The sequence below is a fragment of the Miscanthus floridulus genome, chromosome 6 (assembly GCF_019320115.1).
Source record: "Miscanthus floridulus cultivar M001 chromosome 6, ASM1932011v1, whole genome shotgun sequence".
Classification (NCBI taxonomy): Eukaryota; Viridiplantae; Streptophyta; class Magnoliopsida; order Poales; family Poaceae; genus Miscanthus; species Miscanthus floridulus.
In genome coordinates, this window is record NC_089585.1 from 48747184 (window position 1) to 48770124 (window position 22941).

General features: G+C 46.5%; 1 protein-coding gene across 1 annotated transcript; it reads right to left on the reverse strand.

Moving 5' to 3' along the window:
* Positions 1-7595: 7595 nt before the first annotated feature.
* LOC136458235 (cytochrome P450 709B2-like) lies at positions 7596-21093 on the reverse strand. Its single transcript, XM_066458214.1, has 5 exons — positions 20740-21093; positions 20363-20586; positions 19836-20089; positions 8335-8713; positions 7596-8216 (listed from the first exon to the last, which is right to left on the reverse strand). Exons 1-5 carry the CDS (start codon positions 21017-21019, stop codon positions 7782-7784), a joined length of 1572 nt encoding a protein of 523 aa, XP_066314311.1. The 5' UTR covers positions 21020-21093; the 3' UTR covers positions 7596-7781.
* Between the last annotated feature and the right edge of the window lie 1848 nt (positions 21094-22941).

Genomic DNA, 22941 nt, shown 5'->3' on the forward strand with positions numbered 1-22941 from the left:
TAATTTTTTTATTGTGTCTGCTTTTGTTTGTTTCAATTTCAGTTAATTTTCATGGTAAATTTGAGTTTTATTTTCTGGTAATTTAAGTTTTAGAGTAGTCAATTTCAGTCGGTTTCTGTTTTTTAGTTTAGATTTATGTTTCAGTTTTCAGTCAAGTTTTTAATGTTTTTTGAGTTTTATTTTTTTTCATTTTTCCTTTCAGATTCGAATGCATTTCTAAATCCTATATTTTAGTTGTATAATAACTTACCCTTTAAGTTGGCACCTTATGCAATGCTTCTTCAAATAATTTGCTCTTCAGGGTGCATCTTGTCTTTTTTGGGTTGCTACTCTTGTCTTTTTAATGAATGTCTCTCCAATTATCAGCTAGTCATGTTACCTCGACTCATATAGTGGGTTATATAATAATTTGCCCCTCTAATTGGCAGCATATGCAACGCTTATTTTAATAATTTGTTCCTAGGTTGCGGCTTGTCTTTTTATGCCGCTACCCTTATTTTTTAATATATGCCCCCAGTTGGTAGCAAGTCATGGCTTTTTTATTGTGTTGTTTAATAACTTGCCCCCCAATTGGCAGCGTATGCAATGTTTATTTTAATACGTGCCCGTCGCCTACGAAATCAGTGGATTTCAGGTGATCTAAAGAAGGACGCGGTCTTCAGATCTAGGTGTTGTTATATGTTTGTTTGTACACGGGTGGTGTGAATAGTGTGCGTGTGTTGAGTGGGTGTGCGTGTGTACGAACAGATGCTACAGTTGTACCCGGATGAGAGGCAATAAAAAAATATTTATTTTAATAATTTACCCCTCTGGATTGCAGTTTGTCTTGTTTTGATCCGCTACTTTCTTTAGGGTTTGGTACCTTTATGTAAATAATATATAACAAATTTATTATATTCCCATGGTAACAAACTAACAATCGATGTGCATACCATGAAAAAACTTTAGTATATTTTTAGAGTAGCAAATGTAGTACTACATGGTAGCAACTCCTTTTATTAATCTCAAGTACATTTTTACACATAAATTGCTACTAAAATTAAATTCTTTAAAACATAGCAAGCGGGTCTAGTTTTGTTTGTCTCGTCACGTATAATACATTGGGGCTGACGGAATTGAAAGCAGATATACCATTCAAACGTTATAACAATTCAAAGAAAATATTTTTGGTTTTTTGGTTTCCTGTGCTGGACAGGACAACAAGGGCACATAGAGTGGCACCGCGCGTGTGCTCGACAGGGGCCACACGCTCGACGCTATGCGCGACGTGTCGCGCTTTATCCCGCTCCATGAAAATAGTGACTCGACCTTAGAGTCGGGGACATTGCCCGCCTCTGAAAACTTATTTTGCCGGTCTCTAAAGTTCTATTATGTAGTATTGTTTCTTGGATGGGCTGTTGGCAGTGGATCTTCCATCTAAGAAGGCGTTGTTGATTGAGGTGGTGGTAGTGGATCCTCCATCCAACAAGGCGTGTATGGAAAAGATGCCATATATGTCCATGCTGCCCAGCAATGCAATCGTAATGCTTTGGGAGCATGTGACCCAAATCCTGTGCCTTGGAGTTGTTCAGGTCATAGGCCACTCCTCTAGTCATTGTACTGTTCAAGAACACAATCTCTTCAAAAGGATGAAATCCCAGTAAAGTAACATAAGAGTGGCGTTTGAGTTTAGGCTGCATCTGTTCTTCTTCATTGTCATCCCTATTGTGATCTGCGTAGTAGTTAATATCCTCTAAGATCCAGGGTCCACGATCTTGTTGATGGTAGTCTGGACTGGACAACAGGGGCTCAATGTTGTTCTAATGCTTTAGCACCCACTCTGCTGTATGACCAGAAGATTCCTTGAGGATCCAAACCTGAAGCTTGAACTTAACACCGACTAGGGCACAGCACACTCCATTCTTTGATTTACCGAGAAAAAGTTCTGTATTTCCGTTTGATTCAAGGCCCACTGGCGGCTTAATTACATGATACTTTCCATTTCACGCTGATATCCTCCAAAAGAAATCATTTTGGCAATGCACGTACAGTTCTCCGCGCCAATAGACGCCGTGGTGCTTCTGTTCCTTTCTATCGTTTTGCATGTCAGCCATAGTTCCCGCGGGCTCTCCTTCCCGAACAAATGATCTCTCCTCCCAGCACCCGGTTCTGAGGAGAAGATGTGTTTTCCAACAACGATGGTGGCCATTCTGACTCTTGTACCATATAGTCTAGTTCTGCCCAATCAGGCACAACAGGGATCAAGAATACCTCGTAGTGGGGAGAGACCGCCAGGTGAACACAAGATAAGGGTGTAGCTGTTGACCGTGACGATGAGACGCGCTCTATGCACTAATCTGTGATGGAATGGGAAAAAGAAAAAAGAAGTTAAGTTTAAATCATAAGGTGAGATCAAAGGGAAGAATGTTAGGTTGATCTCCACCAATTGGGCCCTTGATCCGTGCCCTGATCGGGGGCGCTCAACCTTTCTACTGGCTGATAGGCCCCCATCGCGCAAGCACCATAAAAGAACAGTGGGGGTTAGGGCACAAGACACGAGGTTCACTGTAGCCGCCAACGCCCCACCGTGTCTTAACCCTAGTCCGATCTAGAAGGGCTCGCTGTAAGCGACGGGAAGCACCATCGCCTTCGCCGTCGTCACTGGACCGCATCTCCACGTCACTGCTACCTCGGCGGCGGCGCCATAGCCGCGACTGCGCTCAACATGAGGTACATCAGCAAGTCTCCTATTAAGCTAAGTATTACCTACTGATCTACGCCTAGAAGTGATTCCAGTTCTATCAATGGTACCAGAGCCATGGTTGCTAGTGGGTAGATCTAGTTTGGGGTAGAAAAAAGATAAGAGAATAGAAAGAGAGGATTAACCCTAGCAAAGAAGAAAAGAAACGGGCGGGCTCACCTTGAATCCGCCACACCACTACCACCGCCTCGCCGGCGTGTGGAAAGAAATCAAGAAAGAAGTGATCCAAATCGGATCAGAAACCCCAACCCTAACCCTAACCCTAACCCTAACCCTAACAGAGAGGTCGGCGAGGGGAGGGACCTATCCGTTTTTCCTCGCCGCCGTCACCACCGTCGTCAGTGCGGGAAGAAGCTCCACCACCGCTGAACCTGGCACGCGGGGAGAAGCCGAGCCGCGCTCGTCACCGTGTGCGCAAGGCCCAACCGAAGGCACCGTCACAGGACCGCTCGATGGTGGCGTGCTCACCCACTAGGGAGCACGCTGCTCCGACAGTGGGAACCCGCGGCGGCGCCACACTTTGATCTAGGGTTTAGGGTGAGCCCTCACTGTAGCGTCTGTGGGGACTAAGAGCACCACTGCGGTGCCGCTCGAATGGCTCCACGCGCGGCTCCAGCCGCACGCGTGCACCGGTGAAGGGCATCACGGCGGCGCCACCACCTCCTACGTCGACCTCGGGTGCGGCGTCTGTGCTATGCAGCGAAGAGCAGCTAGGGTTAGGGTTAGGGGAGTGGACCTGCGTGGGGTCAAGGGCAACGGTGCAAGGTTGCTCGACGGCAGCGCGCTCAGCCTCGGACGAGCGCACTCACCGGCTAGGGGCCCCGCGGCGGCGCCACCATCTCTGACCGCCGAGGTTCTAGAGAGAGAAGGGAAAGAGCCGGCCGTCACGGGCAAAGAGAGTGAGGCAGGGGAAGAGAATGAAGCTAGGGTTCGGAGGAGCGGCCGACGCCACGTTTTTGTTCGTCCGAAATCTGTGCGTGGCCGTCGATCTCAGATCAACGGTGCACAGCAGCCGGGCTAAAAAACAGCCTAGGCGGGCGTGAGCGGTGGGCTGCTTTCCTAGGCCTAGGCCTAGGTTGCGGCCTGGAGCGCGGGAGTGCGTAGAGCAGCGCGTAGTGGGCCGGGCTGATTCCAGCTCGTGCCCATTGTACAATATTGCTTTGAGCCTTTTTCTTTTTTCTTATTCATGCAAATTTTGCATAATTTCTGGAAATTGATTAATGGCTCAAAGAAAATTAGTTAAGAGAATTTTCCTGTGGGTAAAATTCACCAATTATGTTTATGTTTCTGCTGTAAAGTTTAATGTTTATTATCTTCTAATTAAATTCGAACCAACAGAAGAATTTAATTCGAAGAGCAGTTATGTTTAGTAAACTATGATTATGTTTATCCTCTAATTAAATTAGAACCAACGGGAAAATTTAAATCAGAGGAGTAGTCCTATTTTTTGTTTAAGTTAGATTATGGTATTGTCACATTCTGACCAACGTTGATGATGACAATATTATATTGAATTTAAGTTTAAAGTTTAAATCTCTGATAAATTTTATACCAACGTGGTCAATATTTCAGAGAGTAGATAAGGACCAAGAAATGCTCCTGAACTAAAAGAATGTATTTCATTATCAAGTTTCCGCTGCAATGATGTTGATTATCTTCCAATTAAATTCGAACCAACGGGAGAATTTAATTTTGAAGAGTAGTTATATAGATTTTAAGTTAATTTATAAGTTTTATGCATTAATTCTATTTTTTGCCCAATGGTGACGTAGAATTGATGCAGAAGCATTTTTCATATTTTATTCTTAACTGACGAGATCACTCGGCTGTATGCCAACGGGCTGCAATGCTGGGGTATGTGAATGAAAAGGCTTGAGTCAAGCCAGTTCAAGATAGTTTTTTTGTTAGTTTACTAATTTTCTGATTAAATTGGAACCAACGGAAGAGATTTAATTGAAAAATAAAGTATAAGTGAATGTTTTAGTCATCATGACTAAGTTTTCGTATAGATTTATCCCGCATGGGGAGAAGTTTTGGCATAGTACTTATGCTAGTCAATCCTGCATGGTGGGAGAAGTTTTGTGATGATTCACATGTTTTGTATTCGGTATAGCAAGAGAAGTTTGGGTAGCTCTTTTGCTATCCTAGTATTGACCGTGGCACAATAGAAATGCATCATCATGGTCAATACTAACTTAAAGATAAGAAAAGATACAAGTGTGACTTGCAAAAGTACTGCTAATGAAAGACCTCATTGAGTTCTTGAAGTGAAATAAGAAAAGTGTACTTATAAACGGATCTAGAAATAACTTTGTTTACATACCATAATCATGTGAATGAAGTAAGTTATAAGTGTCTCCTCGTTCACAGGTTTTCTGAATAGTTCTCAAAATTATGGCAGTAAAGTTTATGCCATATTTCGAGGGAAAGAATATTAAGATCAATTAAGAAAAATACTTTTCATTAAGAGAGAGATAAAGGTCAATTAAGAAAGATACTCTTCATTAAGAGTGAGATAAAGATTAATTAAGATGAATGTAACCGTTGGAGGAGTACAACGGTCACAACAATGATACCCCTAAGCAGAGAAATAGCTAAATTCCTGGACCTTTTAAAGTTTTGACAAAAAGATAGCGTAGTCAGCCTCAAAGATGTTGAGATGGTGCTTAAAGCGCCATATGAGGTTTTAACATATTAAACTCAAAATAAGATATTTGAAGATACACTATCTTTATAAAAGATGAGAAGATCTGGGAGAGTATGGTATGTAGAGGATGTAGAGACCTAAGACTTGAAGAGAAGATGGACTGTGTGCCTACTCTAGTAACTCAGGAACAACAAGTTTCTCAATACATGTTGATGTTGTATGACTAATACAACACCTGTTGTTAGCTCTTCGAAGAAGATGAATAATGTAAACAAGGATCTTGTTATACAGGAGCCTATAGAATCAATTGTCCCTTGGCAATGAAGAGCAACAATAGCCCCATATGAAAGTGCCAGTAACTGAGGCCCTAGAAGGTCTCGAAGAATTAGTGAACCAATTTTCTGATGACTATGAAGTCTATGTTAGTGAAGAAATTCAAATAGAGGGTGATCCCATCTCATTTGAAGAAGCCATGAGAAGCGTTTATTCGTCTAAATGGCAAGAAGTTATGGAACTTAAAATGAATTCGATGAATATCAACGATGTTTGGGACTTAGAAGAAATTCCTAATTGAGCCAAAATAGTAGGTTGTAAATGGGTCTACAAGACAAAATGTGACTTCAAAGAGAATGTAGAAATATATAAAGCATGACTTGTAGCAAAAGGCTTTACGCAAAGAAAATGAATAGATTACAATAAGAGTTTTCTCTTCAGTCTCATACAAGGATTCTTTTAGAATCATAATGGTGTTATTAGCACATTACGATTTATAGTTACATCAGATGGATGTAAAGACGGCATTTCTCAACGGGGATTTGTATGAAAACGTTTATATGGCACAACCCAAAGGTTTTGTCGTGGAAGAAAAAGAACGTATGGGATGCCGCCTGTAGAAATCCATTTATGGGTTAAAACAAGTCTCTAAACAGTAGTGTTTGAAGTTGATGAAACGATAAGAAAGTTTGGGTTTTAAAGAAAATAAGAAGGACAATAGCGTTTATACGAAGATCAAGAATGGAAAATTTATTTTCCACATCTTGTGAATAGATGACATTCTACTCACTAGTAGTCATGTTAATCTATCATTGGAGAAGAAGTTTTGTCCTCAAGTTTCAATGTAAATGATCTTGGCGAAGCGTCATTGGTTCTAAGAATCGAAATTCACCGAGATAGAAGAAAATAGGGTATTAGGACTATCGCAAAGGAATACTCAGAAAAGATTTTAAAGAAATAAAGTATGCATGCGAGTAAACCTACGCCTGCTCCTATAGTTAAGGGTAATAGATTTGTGAACTTTAAGTGTTTCAGGAACTGATATGAGATCGATCAAATGAAAATGGTTCCATATACTTCAGCTGTTGGAAGCTTGATGACTATACAAGTACAAGTAAGAACTTACCCTGACGTAGTTTATGTATCCGGGATATTTTGGCAGAAGTCCAGTCCAGATATAGATCACTGGAATGGAGTTAAGAATATCTTGCAATTTTTGCAAAGTATCAAGGCCTCATGTTGAGTAAGAAAGAACAAGTACTATCAAATAGTTGTTGGTACAAATGTTAAGTTTTGGCAAGATGTGTAGTAAATCCACAGGAGTTGCTAACACTCGTAGTTGGAGTATTATTGTGGAAAAGCTCCAATGAAACAGTTGAGGTGTCATCAATGATGCATACCATAGTATAGCTTGTCATGAGGCCTTAGGAAAAGGCAAAAGTGGTTAAGGGAATATGTACCCGGATTTAACAATGGTAGTCAACAGCCATAACCATTTAAAGTAGTTAACTCCTAAGACAACAGGTCAAGTGTGCTGCCAAACACATTGACATTAAGTTATTTATTGTAAAAGGAGAAAATCCAAAATTATTTTGAAAGCATTGAGCATATAAGTACCAAGCAAGTACTTGTGGATCCGCTTACCAAAGACTTTCCACCCAGTGCGTTCAGAAAACACACAGTCGACATGGGTTTATGGGAAAGCCTATGATTTCTGGATACTTTTCACCCAGTGCGTTCGGAGAACACACAGTCGACATGGGTTTACGGGAAAGCCTATGATTTCTGGATACTAAGGACCCATTTGACGCATCTCTAATTATACATTGTGACGCTTCATGTTTTAGCGGAAAAAGATGTGTATGTCTTCTCTGTGTGTGATGCTGTCATGGTGTAGGAAACAACTATAATTACTGCAGGTAACCTCCCTGACAAGTGTTTTATTCATTACAATCTGCATAAGAAAGCAAACAGCAATGTCTGCATAGTAAATAAAGTAAAAATACAGGAGCATCACATCACATACCAAACACCCACAAGTGTTTGTTTATTGTAACAAACCTTAGGGAAAAGAAAGTGGCGGTGCCTGGCGGCACCAATACGGCTATATGGTAGTACATCTCAGTCGCGAAGGTTCCTCAGGATCATGGGAAGCCCGAACCTGGGCATCAGGGTGATCGCTTCCTTGGGTGCATGGACATACTTTGCCGAGAGCTCAAACGAGAACCTCTGAAGGATCACGGCGATCCCGATACGGGCCTCAAGCATCGCGAAGTTCTGGCCAATGCAGGCCCTAGGCCCCTGGGAGAAGGACAGCAGGGCATTCGGTGTGTTGCCAGCGCCTTTGGACACGCCGTGCTCGAACCTGGCAGGGTTGAACTCGTCGGCATCATGGCCCCAGACATCCTTGTCCCTGTGCAGCAACGCAATTGGTATCGATAGCATTGTTCCCTTGGGCACCCTTAAGCTGCCGAGCTGGATGTCTGAGCCTGTGCCCCTTCTTATCAACACCACGGGGCTGTAGAGCCTCAGTGACTCGAGAAGTACCATGTTAACCTGAACAGCAACAGCAACAGATGTCAATATAACATCATCCAAAATTGACTTGTCGTTTCGTTTGTACAGTTGGGGAAACCACTTTAATTTTGGAAGGGGATATATATGCGAGGTTTACCAGTTTGAGCTTGGTGACCATGTCCGGATTTGGCACTGCATTGCCACACTCTCTCAGCACCTCCTCCCTCAGCTTGTGTTGCCACTCGGGGTACCTGCTCAGCAGGAACATGGTCCAGGTGAGGAGGTGCGAGGTGGTGTCCTGCCCTGCGAAGAAGAAGGTCTTGCACTCGTCCACGATCTCCTGGGTTGTGAGCATCTGGTGCCCTTCTTGCTCCAGAGCGCGCGCTTCGAGCATGAGACCGAGGAGATCGTTGCCGTATCCATTGGTGTCCTTCTCAGCAAGGCACCCTTCGATTATCGCCATGAGCATGCTCCTCACCTTCTGGTCCAGTTTTTCAACTCGTCGGCTGCTCTTGCTAGTTGGCAATTTCAGTTTCCTTCATGTATATATATGGAGATGAATTTGGATTGAGTTCATAATTTAGTAGTACTTGAAGGACCGGAAACGGCGACCAGAGGGGGGGTGAATGGGAGCCTCAAATTTCTTTCGAAATCTTCGACCATTGTCCCAACATCAATCCCCAAAAAGCATACACGAAAGACTTGATGACCACGACCCTAGAGAAGGGTGGATGCTCCCTCAGAACACAGCGGGTCACCACAGAGCAAACGGAACACAGATCAAAGCCCAAACGAGCAAACTCCCAAAAGAAAACAGCACTGCTCCTGCAAATATCGGACACGTCCGGTATTATATCGGACACGTCCGGTATTTTCCGGACACGTCCGGTATGATATCGGACACGTCCGGGATTTTCAGCAGCAAGCTGACCAAAAGAAAAAAATCCAAAACCCCATCAAACGGTGTCCAAAAATCATGAAATTTTAACCATATCTCTTTAGACACCAAGGGAAGGTCTCCACAAAATTTCAGCTCAAAACTCCAAAGTGAGAAATATCGGACACGTCCGGTATGATATCGGACACGTCCGGTATGAACGAGCAGTTTCTCGGGAAAAATTAAATCAAGCCATAACTTGATCAAATCAACTCCAAATGACTTGAAATTTTGCACAAGAGTTCACAAGCGAGTAGAAAGGCAACCTCTAAAAGATCATAGCCCGAGACAAACTCTAACTCCGTGAATCGAAGGAATTGAAGAAAACCCCCAAGAAATAGGTCAAGAACTAAAATTGCCCGGATCTGCGATCTCGTGAGGAATTAGTGGATTTCCTTCGGTGGAAAGCTTCTACTCATGTCACTGATCGATCCAAGGCAACAAGAACGAACCAAAACCGTCCCAAATCGAAGAAACGAGAGGGGAAACAAGAAGGGACAAAAGGAGCTCGTGAAGAACACCAAAATCACATCAAGAACACAACTAAATCATGAATCCCGGAGGACATACGGTGGTTACGGCCACCGATTCCTTCAAAACCAAGTCACAATTTGAGTTGTGGACCTCTCTCATACATGGAAGCAAACTAGAGGAAGAAACCCTAAAGGAGAAAATGAAAACTGGAGGAGGTGAGGGAGATGGGGGCTCCCTCATCCTATTTAACAGGGCTATTACACATTCCCAGTTTTGCCCCTGGATACAAATGAGTTGAACCGCTAAGCCCAAGGGCGTTGTTGTCCAACCCGGTGTAATCTTGATCCGATGGCCACCGCGCCTTCTCACCGGTAGCTTCGCCTCGACGCGAACTCCCCGATGCCGCCACGTGCCGTCCGTCCCTCCTCGGAACCTCCGCCCGGGTTTTGAGGCCCAAACCCGTAAACCGTCCATCCGATGATTTTGAGGCCCAAACCATCAAACCGTCCGCGAGTAGCGTACTCCATACGCGTCCCCCGCCATCCGACGCGTGTCACCGCCGTCCTCGACCGGCCGGCCCGCCAAGTCCTCCTGAGCCTCGCTCGACTCACGCGTCCGCCGTCTTGACCCGGTCAACACCGTCACTCCATGTCTTCTTGCACTTGTCGATGTCCCAAGTGTCAGCCACCATGGCTAGTCACCCGGCCTCTGGGTCCCTCGGTCCAAGCCTCACGTCCGTCCTTCACCGCTCCCGGTCTGTCGGCACGGCACGTCCTCCTTGACCTTCACCTCGCCGTCGACCACCACATCCGAGCTCCACACCTGCACAACACAAGCCAAAAGACATGTCGCACACATAGCTTTCGCCATGGTAGGGTTAGTCACCACTCAACCTACTTCGTGGATCACATTGACAATCACTCATCACAAAACGAACACACAAGGGTACTTGTCAACCTTGTGTTCGCAATCTCCCCCTTGATGAGTGCATTGTCAACACCAATACACGAACAACTTGAGCAAAAGAAAAAGAAGAAGAAGAGAAAAGAAAGAACTCACCCAAATGACCAAAAGCCAAAGAAAAGCCAAAAACTGGGTCATTTGAAGGTGAGCAAAACTTGGTCCCCAAAGACATGGGCAACGGCTCGACGCAACCAAGTAAAACAAAACTAGCCCTCAAGAAGAGGCAACGGGCTCAACACCACTAGCAAAGCTCGAAAAACCGAAAAACTGCTAGACCCTCCAGAAGAGGCAAAGGCTCAACACATCTAGCAACACACCTCAAATGCAAAACTGCTAGACCCTCCAGAAGAGGCAAAAGCTCAACACATCTAGCAAAACACCTCAAATGCAACTCCCCCTGAACAAGTGCAATCTCTCTCAAATGAATGCATATCGCTCAACTTTAGGTGACATTGTGAGTGTGGAAACTTCTCCCCCTTGTTGACACATGCACTTATCAAGCTAGAGCCCAAAGATTGCATCTTCCCCTCAAATTATGCTATGAATGCAGAAATGCACGAATGCAGAAGCTTCAAGATTATAGTAAGTAGATTGAAAAGAGGCTCTAGTTGACGCTGTCATGTATATATAGCAACACATACAAGTGCTAGCAAATGCTCAAAGTGACCAAATGAGACGAAATATGGCATTAAAGCAATTTTGATCAAGTTTGAGCAATTTTAAAAGAGGGTTCACCACCAAAGGAGCACATAGCACAAATAGACAGGAGATCGACCTTGTGCTACACATGTATGCAAAGTGAACTACCCCAAACAAAGTTCACACATCATGTCATGAGACAAACTTGTGGTTTGATCAAATTTTAGACACCAATTGAAATTTATCAGAGTTATGCAGCTTATTACCAAAGTTTGTCAGACAAGTGTGTGCGGGAGGTTATCTGTGCCACCAAAACCTGACTTAGCGACCAGGTCAAGCCTATGCCAAAAGCAATCAGAAGCTTAAGACAATGATCTCGGTATCCATTACAGAGCTCAAGTTCACCAATAAGTGCAATTTGGAGCTGTCTCGATACTCTGACATAGGATAGTACAGACCCATCCCGATCTTTTCAATTCACTTAGTTTGATTTTCAAGTTTTAGCACAAATTCAAGTTTCTCAAGCAAGTGTGTAACTCAAAGTATGAGCCGTAGCAACTAAGCATATACATGAAGCAAGAAAAAAGATCTCAACACATTCTACACATGCTAGTGCCACAAGTAGTGGTGAACACATTTCATGTTCCAACAAGTTTTAATCAAGTTCACAGTTTGGAAAATAAGCTTAGCTCATAACATGCATCAATTGATCAAGAGGAGCCTAAGCCAAAAGCACATCATGTATATCCATAACATCCCCAACAAGAGCATAGTGTCAATCTAGCTACTATAAGGATGAAGCTCAGGATGCAATATGATACATGATGATATGATATGCAAGTATGATATAAAAACAAAAACAAAGACTAAACTACAAAGAAAAGCAAAACTAGAATACAACAACCAAAGTTCCCCTCCTCTAAAAAGGGAAACAAACTCCAAGCTCCCCTCGCAAGCGAGCAAACTGGGCTTGGTCAAGTGGTTTGGTGAAGATATCTGCGAGCTGGTTTTGGGTATTAATGTGGTGTAGATCAATATCACCTTTCTCATAGTGGTCACGCAAGAAGTGAAAGCGAACTTCTATGTGCTTTGTCTTTGAGTGAAGGACTGGGTTTTTGGCTACACTTATGGCGCTGGTGCTGTCACAATACAAAGGCACTCGCCTAAACTCTAACCCAAAGTCTCTCAGAGTAGCTATCATCCAAAGCAACTGGGAACAACAAGCAGCAGCAGCAACATACTCAGCTTCTGTGGTGGATTGGGCAACGCTAGACTGCTTGCGAGAAGACCAAGACACAAGAGAAGATCCAAGAAACTGACAAGTCCCTGAAGTGGACTTCCTCTCAACACGACAACCAGCATAATCCGCATCAGAATACCCACAAAGAGAAAGGGAGGAGGAAGCTGAAAACCAAAGACCAAACTCGGGTGTGAAACGAAGGTACCTGAGGATCCGCTTGATGGCTTGACGATGAGACGTGCGCGGAGAAGACTGAAAACGCGCGCACAAGCAGACTGCGAATTGGATGTCCGGTCTCGTCGCCGTTAGGTACAGCAGGGACCCGATCATGCTTCGGTATTCCTTCTGGTCCACTGCTTCTCCCTCCTTGTCCTCATCCAGGGCCGTCGTGGTTGACATGGGCGTCGAAAGAGGCTTGGCCTCACCCATATCAAATTTCTTGAGCACGTCCTTGGTGTACTTGCCTTGGTGCACGAACGTCCCCTCACGAGTTTGCTTGATTTGCAGCCCAAGGAAGAAAGTCAATTCGCCCATCATGCTCATCTCAAATTCCCTGCTCATAGTATCTGAAAACTTGGCAACAAGAGCATGAGAAGAGCCACCAAAGATTATATCATCCACGTATATCTGAACCAAAAGGATGTTTGTGCCTTGCTTGAGGAGGAACAGAGTCTTATCTACGGAACCCATCCTAAAACCCTTATCAACCAAGAAAGCTTTCAAACGCTCATACCAGGCTCTCGGGGCTTGTTTCAAACCATACAAGGCTTTGTGGAGTTTAAAAACATGGTTGGGGTACTTTGGATTTTCAAAGCCAGGGGGTTGCCTCACATAAACCTCTTCCTCTATGTACCCATTCAAGAAGGCACTCTTTACATCCATCTGATACAGCTTGAACCCTTTCGAAGCTGCAAATGCTAAAAGAATCCTAATGGCTTCTAGACGGGCAACAGGAGCAAAGGTTTCTTCATAGTCTATTCCCTCTTTTTGGCAAAAACCCCGAGCCACTAATCTCGCCTTGTTTCTCACCACCACCCCATCCTCACTCTGCTTGTTCTTGTAAACCCACTTTGTACCTATGGGGTGGCACTCTGGTGGAGGTGGAACTAAAACCCACACTTGGTTCCGCTCAAAGTTCTCTAACTCCTCGTGCATAGCATTAACCCAATCGGCATTAGATAGTGCGTGTCCAATATCTCGAGGCTCAAAAGAAGCTACAAAAGCAGAATGAGCGAAATGGGAAATATGATAAGACTTGGAACGCGTTACCCTTTCGTCGATGTCGCCGATCATGGTCTGAGGAGGATGGCGTCGCTGGATATGTCGAGGTGCACCCAAAGACGAAGTCGCCTCCCCCTCATCCACAGCTGGGGCCTCCTCAGTCGATTGAGGAAGCGGCTCGCACGGACCCCATGAAGTAGAGGTGGAGGGCTCGGGGCCGTGAGCCGAAGTGGTCGAAGCTGGCTCGATCGGGGCAGCCGGTTGAGATGGCTTGGGATCATCCCAATCGACGTCATCGTCATCCTCAACAAAAATGCTATCACCCATCTCTTCATCACCTGCACGTTCAAAGACCGAAATAGAAGAGGGCATGGTTTCATCGAAGGTGACTTCACAAGTCTCCACGACACGGTTAGTCTCAAGATTAAGCACATGGTACGCATGTGAATGAGAAGCGTAACCGAGAAATATACCGTCCGAAGATCTAGATTCAAACTTGTCAAGATTACCTTGCTTAAGAATGAAGCACCTACAACCGAAGACTCGAAAATGACTCACCTTGGGTGGACGCCCAAACCGCAATTCGTAGGATGTCTTCTTTAAGAAAGCACGAAGAAAAATGCGGTTTGAAACATGGCAGGCGGTGTTGATGGCTTCGGCCCAGTAACGCCTAGGAGTCCTATGCTCATCGAGCATTGTCCTGGCCATTTCAACCAAAGTCCAATTTTTGCGCTCAACAACACCATTCTGCTGAGGGACATAGGGCGAAGAAAACTGATGTTCAAGACCCAAGGAAGCACAAAAGGTGTCAAACTGAGAGTTTTTGAACTTAGTGCCATTGTCACTGCGGATAGCTCGTATGGCATTCTTTGGTAACTCAGTTTGCAACCTCAAGATCAAGTCACGAGCATGAGAAAACGCTTCGTCCTTGCCCTCCATGAAAAACACCCAAGAATAACGAGAAAAATCATCCACGATCACTAGAACGTACCACTTCCCTCCCTCTGACCGAACCCGAGCCGGACCAACAGTGTCCATATGGAGTAGCTCACCGGGTCTCGTGGTCATGACCTGAGTCACTGGAGGATGGGAAGCAGCCACCATCTTTCCATGGCGACAGGGATGGCATACCAGATCCTTCTCAAACTTAAGTTTGGGCAATCCTCGGATCATGTCAAGAGAACTCAACCTCACTAGGAGATCGAAGCTCAAGTGACCAAGTCTCCTATGCCACTTCCACAAATCAGAAGAAGATCCGGCAACCAAACAGCGAGAAGAACCGAAAGACTAAGAGAAATCAGCTCTGAAAACTCGGCCAAAAGGAACGATCTGACACACTAGATGTCCCTGAGAATCGAGCACACGAGAAAGTCCAGTCTTAAAGCGCACCTCAAACCCATCTTGAAGGAGTTGCGAAATAGAGAGCAAATTAAAATGCAGGCTTGAAACCAAAGCAACGTCCTTCAAGATAAAAGACTCATTGACCCGAATGGTCCCACGAGACAGCACCTTACCTTTGCTATTGTCCCCAAATGTGATGTACTCCTTGTATTGCATGGGGTCGAGGCTGGAGAACCATTTGGAACTTCCGGTCATGTGGCGCGAACAGCCGGAATCAACAAGCCACGTGTTCTCCAGGCCTCCGCTCTGCATCAATAGAAAGACAGGGGGTGAGCAAATGGCACAACACTGGGGTTAGTGAAATGAGGAGAATACCAGTGTTGAGTCATTTGCCCTGGAAAAGTGTTAGGAAAAACACCATACATGCCATGTCCCATTAGAGAGAAGCGATCACCACGTGGGGGAAAACGTGGTCCGCTAGGAGTGTGGGACTGAAAGCCACGGTCGCGAGGTCCAGAGTCATATAGATCATGACTTGGGCCACGCCGGGCATGACCACCACGTGGTCTCGCCACCTGAGGCCTAGCACCTTGAGGCATTGCACCTCTAGGCCTAACACTGTGCCTCTGAACAGGCGGTACATGTATGCCATGGGGAGGACGGTACATGTTTCGGTTGTTCAACTCGTACTCACGCCGCTCATCTCTCTTCCTCCTAAAGCAAAACTCAGCCAAATGACCATCTCTATGGCAATAGTCACAGTGGTACCTCACCTCTCTCTTGGATGGTGGTTGACTCACTCTCTTGTGGATGTGGTTTACTCTCTGAGGCTTTTTGGCTTTAGGAAGGGGTGCACTAGAGATGTTGGGTAGAGTATCGAGTGAGTTCCGAAAGTGGTTCGGTTTGGGAACCCAAACTTGCTTGGATGGTGGAGCTTTTGGTGGTTCTTCAAACACACCATCTTTGATCATTGGCTTGGTAGACTCTGGTGGAGGGATCTTGATCAATTTGGGAGTGTTGGTGGGTTTCTCACTTGGGTTCAAACCACTATGTTCACCAACCTTGCCATAGACATGCTCACCCTTCCCACCTATAGCAAAGCCTACTCCCGATGAGTCAGTTCCCCGCCTGAACTGGCTCACCATCATGCCCAACTGGGGCTCACTGCATGACACCCAGCTCAAGATGGATCGAAGTTGTGTGTTTTCTTCCTCGGTTCCCATCTTGTCGTGCCTGCAGGACTCAAGCTCCAACACCAAAGCTTCACATCGAACACATGTAGTGGTGATGCTATCTAAGTTGGCCTTCTCAAACTCAGCAAGTTTGGCAACCTTCTCTGCCAACTCAGATTGCAAGCCTGAGCAGGACTTGCACGCACCGAGCAACCCAGAACGAGACTTCAACTCATCACATTCATCAAGCAAAACAGCATACTTGGATTGCAAGTCAGAGAGGTTAGACATGTGTATAGCGCACTCATCGCACTCCTCCTCCTCTGACACCACTACACCACTCTTGGCAAGCTCCAACTCCTTCAAAGCAACCTCTAGCTGGTCCTTAAACTCTTTTCTCTTGCGGGCAGCACGCTTAAGCAACTTATCTTGACTCATCAATGTATCATTCATAGTATCAAGCTCAAGCATAAGTGAGTCAAGTGTGGGCGGTACCTCGTTTTCGTCGTCGTCGACGTCGACGTCCTTTTTGAGCTTTGCTCCACCGTCAACCGCCATAGTGCAAAACCCACCACGGTTTGCACCGGCGACAAAGCAGAGACCGTTGAGCTTGTCCTCGCGCTTCTTCTCGGACTCATCGTCGGTCGAGGGACAAGAAGAGTGATCATCGTCGGAGTCGTCGTTGAGGTCGCTGAGGGAGGCGAGGAAGGCGCGTTCTTGAGCTTTGGCCTTCCTGCGGTACGCCTTCTTGATCGCCTCCTTATCGAAACCGCCCTTGGCCTTGTGCTTGCCAGAGGTGTAGTCGCGCTTATCCTTGCGCTTGCCGGAGTCGTACTTGTTGATGAAGGGCTTCTTCTTGGGGCAGTGCGCGACGAAGTGGTCCGGATCTCCACATCCATAGCATCCCTCCTTCGGGCCACCACTGCGTCGGCGATTCAAACGGTTGTTGTGAAACCGAGAGAACCGACTGATGACGAGTGCCAACTCATCATCCCCAAGAGACTCCAGCTGCTCCTCTGTGACTGACATCAAGCACGACAAAGAGAAAGAAGCTTGTGAAGGGTTAGTCAATGAACTTGAACCACTACCTGAGACCAAAGCCATGGTTGGTGCAGAGGGATTCTTGAGCTTGGCTTGGGTTTGGTAGTCGATCTCTGTGGACTTGAGCTTGCTAAAAAGCTCGTCAACAGTGAGGGTGTCGTAGTTGGCGGACTCGATGATCGCTGACACCTTCACATCCCATACCTTTCGATCAAGGGCATAGAGAAGCTTGAGCGCCCTCTCATGATCACTATAAGGTAGGTTGGCCTTGTTCGCTTTCATTTTGTTGACGATAGTCTGAAAGCGGGAAAACATGGCATCGATGGACTCGCCATCAAACTGAGAGAAGTTCTCGTACTCGCGCTTGTACGTCTCGTAGAGTCTGGTCTTGACCTGTACGGTCCCCTCGTGATAGCTCTGAAGCCTCATCCAGATCTCTCGAGCTGTAGTACAATCGGAGACACGCTCGAACTCAGAAAGCGAAAGACTCGAGAAAAGCACACTGCGAGCTTTGCTATTTGCGTTGTGCCGATCCTTGTGATCCTGGGTGGTACGGGCCGCGGTAGGGAGCACAACGTAAGTAGCATCCTCGCAAATTTCCCAGACGAGCCAATCAATCCCCTGGAGATGCGCAGACATGCGGATCTTCCAATAAGGATAGTTTGACCCATCGAAGTGCGGTGGTTTGCCAGAACCACGCTCCATGTCGCCTTCGTGGATCACGGACCGATTAAGGTGGAATGATCCTTAACCGGCTCTGATACCAATTGAAGGACCGGAAACGGCGACCAGAGGGGGGGGGTGAATGGGAGCCTCAAATTTCTTTCGAAATCTTCGACCACTGTCCCAACATCAATCCCCAAAAAGCATACACGAAAGACTTGATGACCACGACCCTAGAGAAGGGTGGATGCTCCCTCAGAACACAGCGGGTCACCACAGAGCAAACGGAACACAGATCAAAGCCCAAACGAGCAAACTCCCAAAAGAAAACAGCACTGCTCCTGCAAATATCGGACACGTCCGGTATTATATCGGACACGTCCGGTATTTTCCGGACACGTCCGGTATGATATCGGACACGTCCGGGATTTTCAGCAGCAAGCTGACCAAAAGAAAAAAAATCCAAAACCCCATCAAACGATGTCCAAAAATCAAGAAATTTTAACCATAGCTCTTTAGACACCAAGGGAAGGTCTCCACAAAATTTCAGCTCAAAACTCCAAAGTGAGAAATATCGGACACGTCCGGTATGATATCGGACACGTCCGGTATGAACGAGCAGTTTCTCGGGAAAAATTAAATCAAGCCATAACTTGATCAAATCAACTCCAAATGACTTGAAATTTTGCACAAGAGTTCACAAGCGAGTAGAAAGGCAACCTCTAAAAGATCATAGCCCGAGACAAACTCTAACTCCGTGAATCGAAGGAATTGAAGAAAACCCCCAAGAAATAGGTCAAGAACTAAAATTGCCCGAATCTGCGATCTCGTGAGGAATTAGTGGATTTCCTTCGGTGGAAAGCTTCTACTCATGTCACTGATCGATCCAAGGCAACAAGAACGAACCAAAACCGTCCCAAATCGAAGAAACGAGAGGGGAAACAAGAAGGGACAAAAGGAGCTCGTGAAGAACACCAAAATCACATCAAGAACACAACTAAATCATGAATCCCGGAGGACATACGGTGGTTACGGCCACCGATTCCTTCAAAACCAAGTCACAATTTGAGTTGTGGACCTCTCTCGTACATGGAAGCAAACTAGAGGAAGAAACCCTAAAGGAGAAAATGAAAACTGGAGGAGGTGAGGGAGATGGGGGCTCCCTCATCCTATTTAACAGGGCTATTACACATTCCCAGTTTTGCCCCTGGATACAAATGAGTTGAACCGCTAAGCCCAAGGGCGTTGTTGTCCAACCCGGTGTAATCTTCCGACGGCCACCGCGCCTTCTCACCGGTAGCTTCGCCTCGACGCGAACTCCCCGATGCCGCCACGTGCCGTCCGTCCCTCCTCGGAACCTCCGCCCGGGTTTTGAGGCCCAAACCCGTAAACCGTCCATCCGATGATTTTGAGGCCCAAACCATCAAACCGTCCGCGAGTAGCGTACTCCATACGCGTCCCCCGCCATCCGACGCGTGTCACCGCCGTCCTCGACCGGCCGGCCCGCCAAGTCCTCCTGAGCCTCGCTCGACTCACGCGTCCGCCGTCTTGACCCGGTCAACACCGTCACTCCATGTCTTCTTGCACTTGTCGATGTCCCAAGTGTCAGCCACCATGGCTAGTCACCCGGCCTCTGGGTCCCTCGGTCCAAGCCTCACGTCCGTCCTTCACCGCTCCCGGTCTGTCGGCACGGCACGTCCTCCTTGACCTTCACCTCGCCGTCGACCACCACATCCGAGCTCCACACCTGCACAACACAAGCCAAAAGACATGTCGCACACATAGCTTTCGCCATGGTAGGGTTAGTCACCACTCAACCTACTTCGTGGATCACATTGACAATCACTCATCACAAACGAACACACAAGGGTACTTGTCAACCTTGTGTTCGCAGTACTAAAGTCATTGCCTTTACACAAAGTAGCAAGCATGGCATGCAGTTGATTAGTTGAATACTCAGTGTTTACCTTAGACAACCAGGAGCTGGGATATCAAGCGATGCTGAGAATGCGAGTTCTTGGAGCTCCTTCTGCGCGACGAACACCTCTTTGCCCTCCTTGTAGCTGCTCCCGAAGGCCGTGTGCGCGATCACATCTGAAGTCAGCTCTGAGAATTCACTGCTGAGTTCAATTTCAGCCTCATGGTTGGTATCCTGCTGTATCTGAGATTGCCATTGCTGCATCATACGCTGCGCCAAGTCTGCCATGACCACAGACATCTCCTGCGACATGATAATGCAATTATGTTTTTTTGAAAGAGATAAATTCTGGTTTGAAGAAAGCAATGTCCATACAGGACTGGGGATACCAGTTTAAAAAGGAAATCAAGTCAGCACTAATAATGCGATTATGTTAAATAAGTTAAGGAATTAAGGGACAAAATAAACTTAACCTAAAGAAAGCACTATATAAATCATTATGCAGGAATAATTAATAATCACATTGTATTTGTATATGCAGTGGATCAGGTATGCTTGATCAGACGTCAGACAGACCTTGAGCTTGTCGAGGTTGAAGGCCGGGTGCACCACCTTGCGGTGGCGTTTCCACTCTTCGCCGTTGGTGAGAACGAGACCCTTGCCAAGGAGTGCCTCCATGTTGGCGTTCAAGTAGTCCTTGGGGAACAGACCTGTCCTCTCCGCGAGTACCTGCTTCACCAGGTCCACCTCGGCGACGCAGATGGTCGGCACTGCGCCGAACCAGTACAGAAATGTCTTCCCTGAACGACAGACGACACACACATATATGATGCAATTGCAATCAGGAATCAGATAGTGGATATATCAATATCCTATCATTCGATTATTCGAATAATGTCAAGATGAACATCACTTGCTAATTTATATACTGTTGTATAATTACAGATACGTACCGTAATCTGCCACCCATTTGCGGTACTGCGGCTGCACGATCGGGATGAAGTCATGGGACCCGACGTCGAGTATGATCTTGCTCCCGGCTGCTTTCATCCGCTTGATCTCCGGCAGGGAGCCGACGAAGAACCTGTAGCTTGGGCCCCCGACGCCCTGGCCCCTAAACCACCTGCTGACAGCATAGGGCTTCCACACCAGAAGGAACAGCACTCTGATCAGCAGCGTGGAGACAAGCACGGCCAGGAGGGCACCCAAGACTGAACCGATGGAAACATCCATTTTTTTTATCTGCTGATGGATGCGTTTGCTCGTGTGGCTGTGTACGTATGAATGATCGAGCTGAAGATGTTTTGGTTGTGTTGGTGCGTGGTTTGATCCATGGAGTGGAGACTGGACAGGTATATATAGGATTGGGAGCAGAGGGGCATGCAGCGCCACACGGCTAGTTCCTGACTTGGTTCAGCTTATTATTTGGCTTTGTGCGATGCTGAGATCAGAACTGACGTCACTACTGAAGATTGAGATAGGGCTAATGAACCACGTGCATAGCCAGCAGTACCAGTGACAGCTCTTCTGGAGAAAGTGATCGACCGCTGCCTGTGGCTACTAGCCTACTATGTAACAAGTACGTACTTGTTTGATGAGCTCACAACTGATGACAGCGAATTGCATCGCCTGCTGTTGGACGTCCATGTTGACCAGTCCTGGCACTACTAGAAAGCAGCCAGCCTTAATTTCTAGAAAGCCACAGTAATCTGCTGGAATTTTTTTATTCGGGCTGAGCTCTGCATGTCTCTGTTCAAGTGGGCGCACCTGCTCCTTCGGCTGCACTTTTGCGGGCTGGGCCGCCCCTCTAAAAAAAATTATGCATCAGATTGTTCAGACTAATCATGTCTAAAATGGACATGGGCTGCGGTCTGCCCTAGTCACACATAAGAAAATTTATGTCCAAGTGTGCGCACCTGTTGCTTCGCCTGCACTTTTGCGGGCTGGGCCGCCCCTCCAAAAACATCCATCATATTGTTTAGACTAATCGGGTCTAAAATGGGCACGAAACGTTATAACCTAGACTAGAAGTTACTTTGATGACAGCATGGGATATATCCTCGTCTTTAGAAGTTTATCCTTGACTTGCTTTTACTTACCACATTTAGGCTTCCATATTGTTCTTTGTCATATAATCTTTACCTTTCCTATATTAGCATAGGCTAGTTGATAGCAAATTGGTTCTAGATTGCGAAACCCGGGCTTTGGTAGGTACAGCACGATAGAAGAAAATTGAGATCACATCATGCTATATTAATTTACAGTTTTTCTAGTGAAATTCGAGTAGAGCCCTAGCACTACTCCAGCGAACTTGACGGAGGCGGGCAAAACACATTTTCTGAGGCGGGCAAGCAGTCCGCATGGAAGTTAACGCTTGCATTAATCCAGATTATCGGAGGCGATCAAATGCCCACCTCCGAAAATAAATTAAAAAAAAACAAAAGAAAAGAAAAGCCCGTCCACAACCCGTTAAGCCCATCAACGGGCCCACGTCGTCCTGGATCCGTAGCGGGGGCGCAGCTGCCTACATACGTGCCAACCGCGCAGCCGACCTGGATCCGCCGCCAGGGGTGCTGCCCCTGGATCCACTACGGGGGAGCGGCCGCCTGCCTACGCCCACGGGGGCCACGGACCCTGGGTCCGCCGCCACTCGATCTGTTGGCGTGCGTGGTGCCCCAGCGGGGGCGTCTGCCACCAGGCCCTCGCTGCCGTGCACAGAGAGAGGTGTGGGAGAGATGAGAGAGGTGTGGGAGAGATGAGAGAGCTGACGTGAGAGAGAGAGATAGGGGATTTGTGGGCTAGGGTTTTGTTTGTTTATATGATGCGGCCTGATTTCTGGCCAAGATGAGCTTCTAATGGGCTAGGCTACATTAACACAGGGCTAATGAACCACGTGCATAGCCAGCAGTACCAGTGACAGCTCTTCTAGAGAAAGTGATCGACCACTGGCTGTGAATACTAGCCTACTATGTAACAAGTACGTACTTGTTTGATGAGCGCACAACTGATGACAGCGAATTGCATCGCCTGCTGTTGGACGACCATGTTGACCAGTCCTGGCACTACTAGAAAGCAGCCAGCCTTAATTTCTAGAAAGCCACAGTAATCTCCTGGAATTTTTTTATTCGGGCTGAGCTCTGCATGTCTCTGTCCAA

Bases quoted from the DNA above. Each gene is read 5' to 3' on its own strand.
- LOC136458235 (XM_066458214.1), bottom strand. From the start codon at position 21,019: ATGGATGTTTCCATCGGTTCAGTCTTGGGTGCCCTCCTGGCCGTGCTT. The intron at 20,587-20,739 runs GTACGTATCTGT...TCTGTCGTTCAG, and splicing joins CAAATGGGTGGCAGATTACG to GGAAGACATTTCTGTACTGG. The intron at 8,714-19,835 runs GTAAACACTGAG...ATATACATGAAG, and splicing joins CCAGCTCCTGGTTGTCTAAG to GAAACTGAAATTGCCAACTA.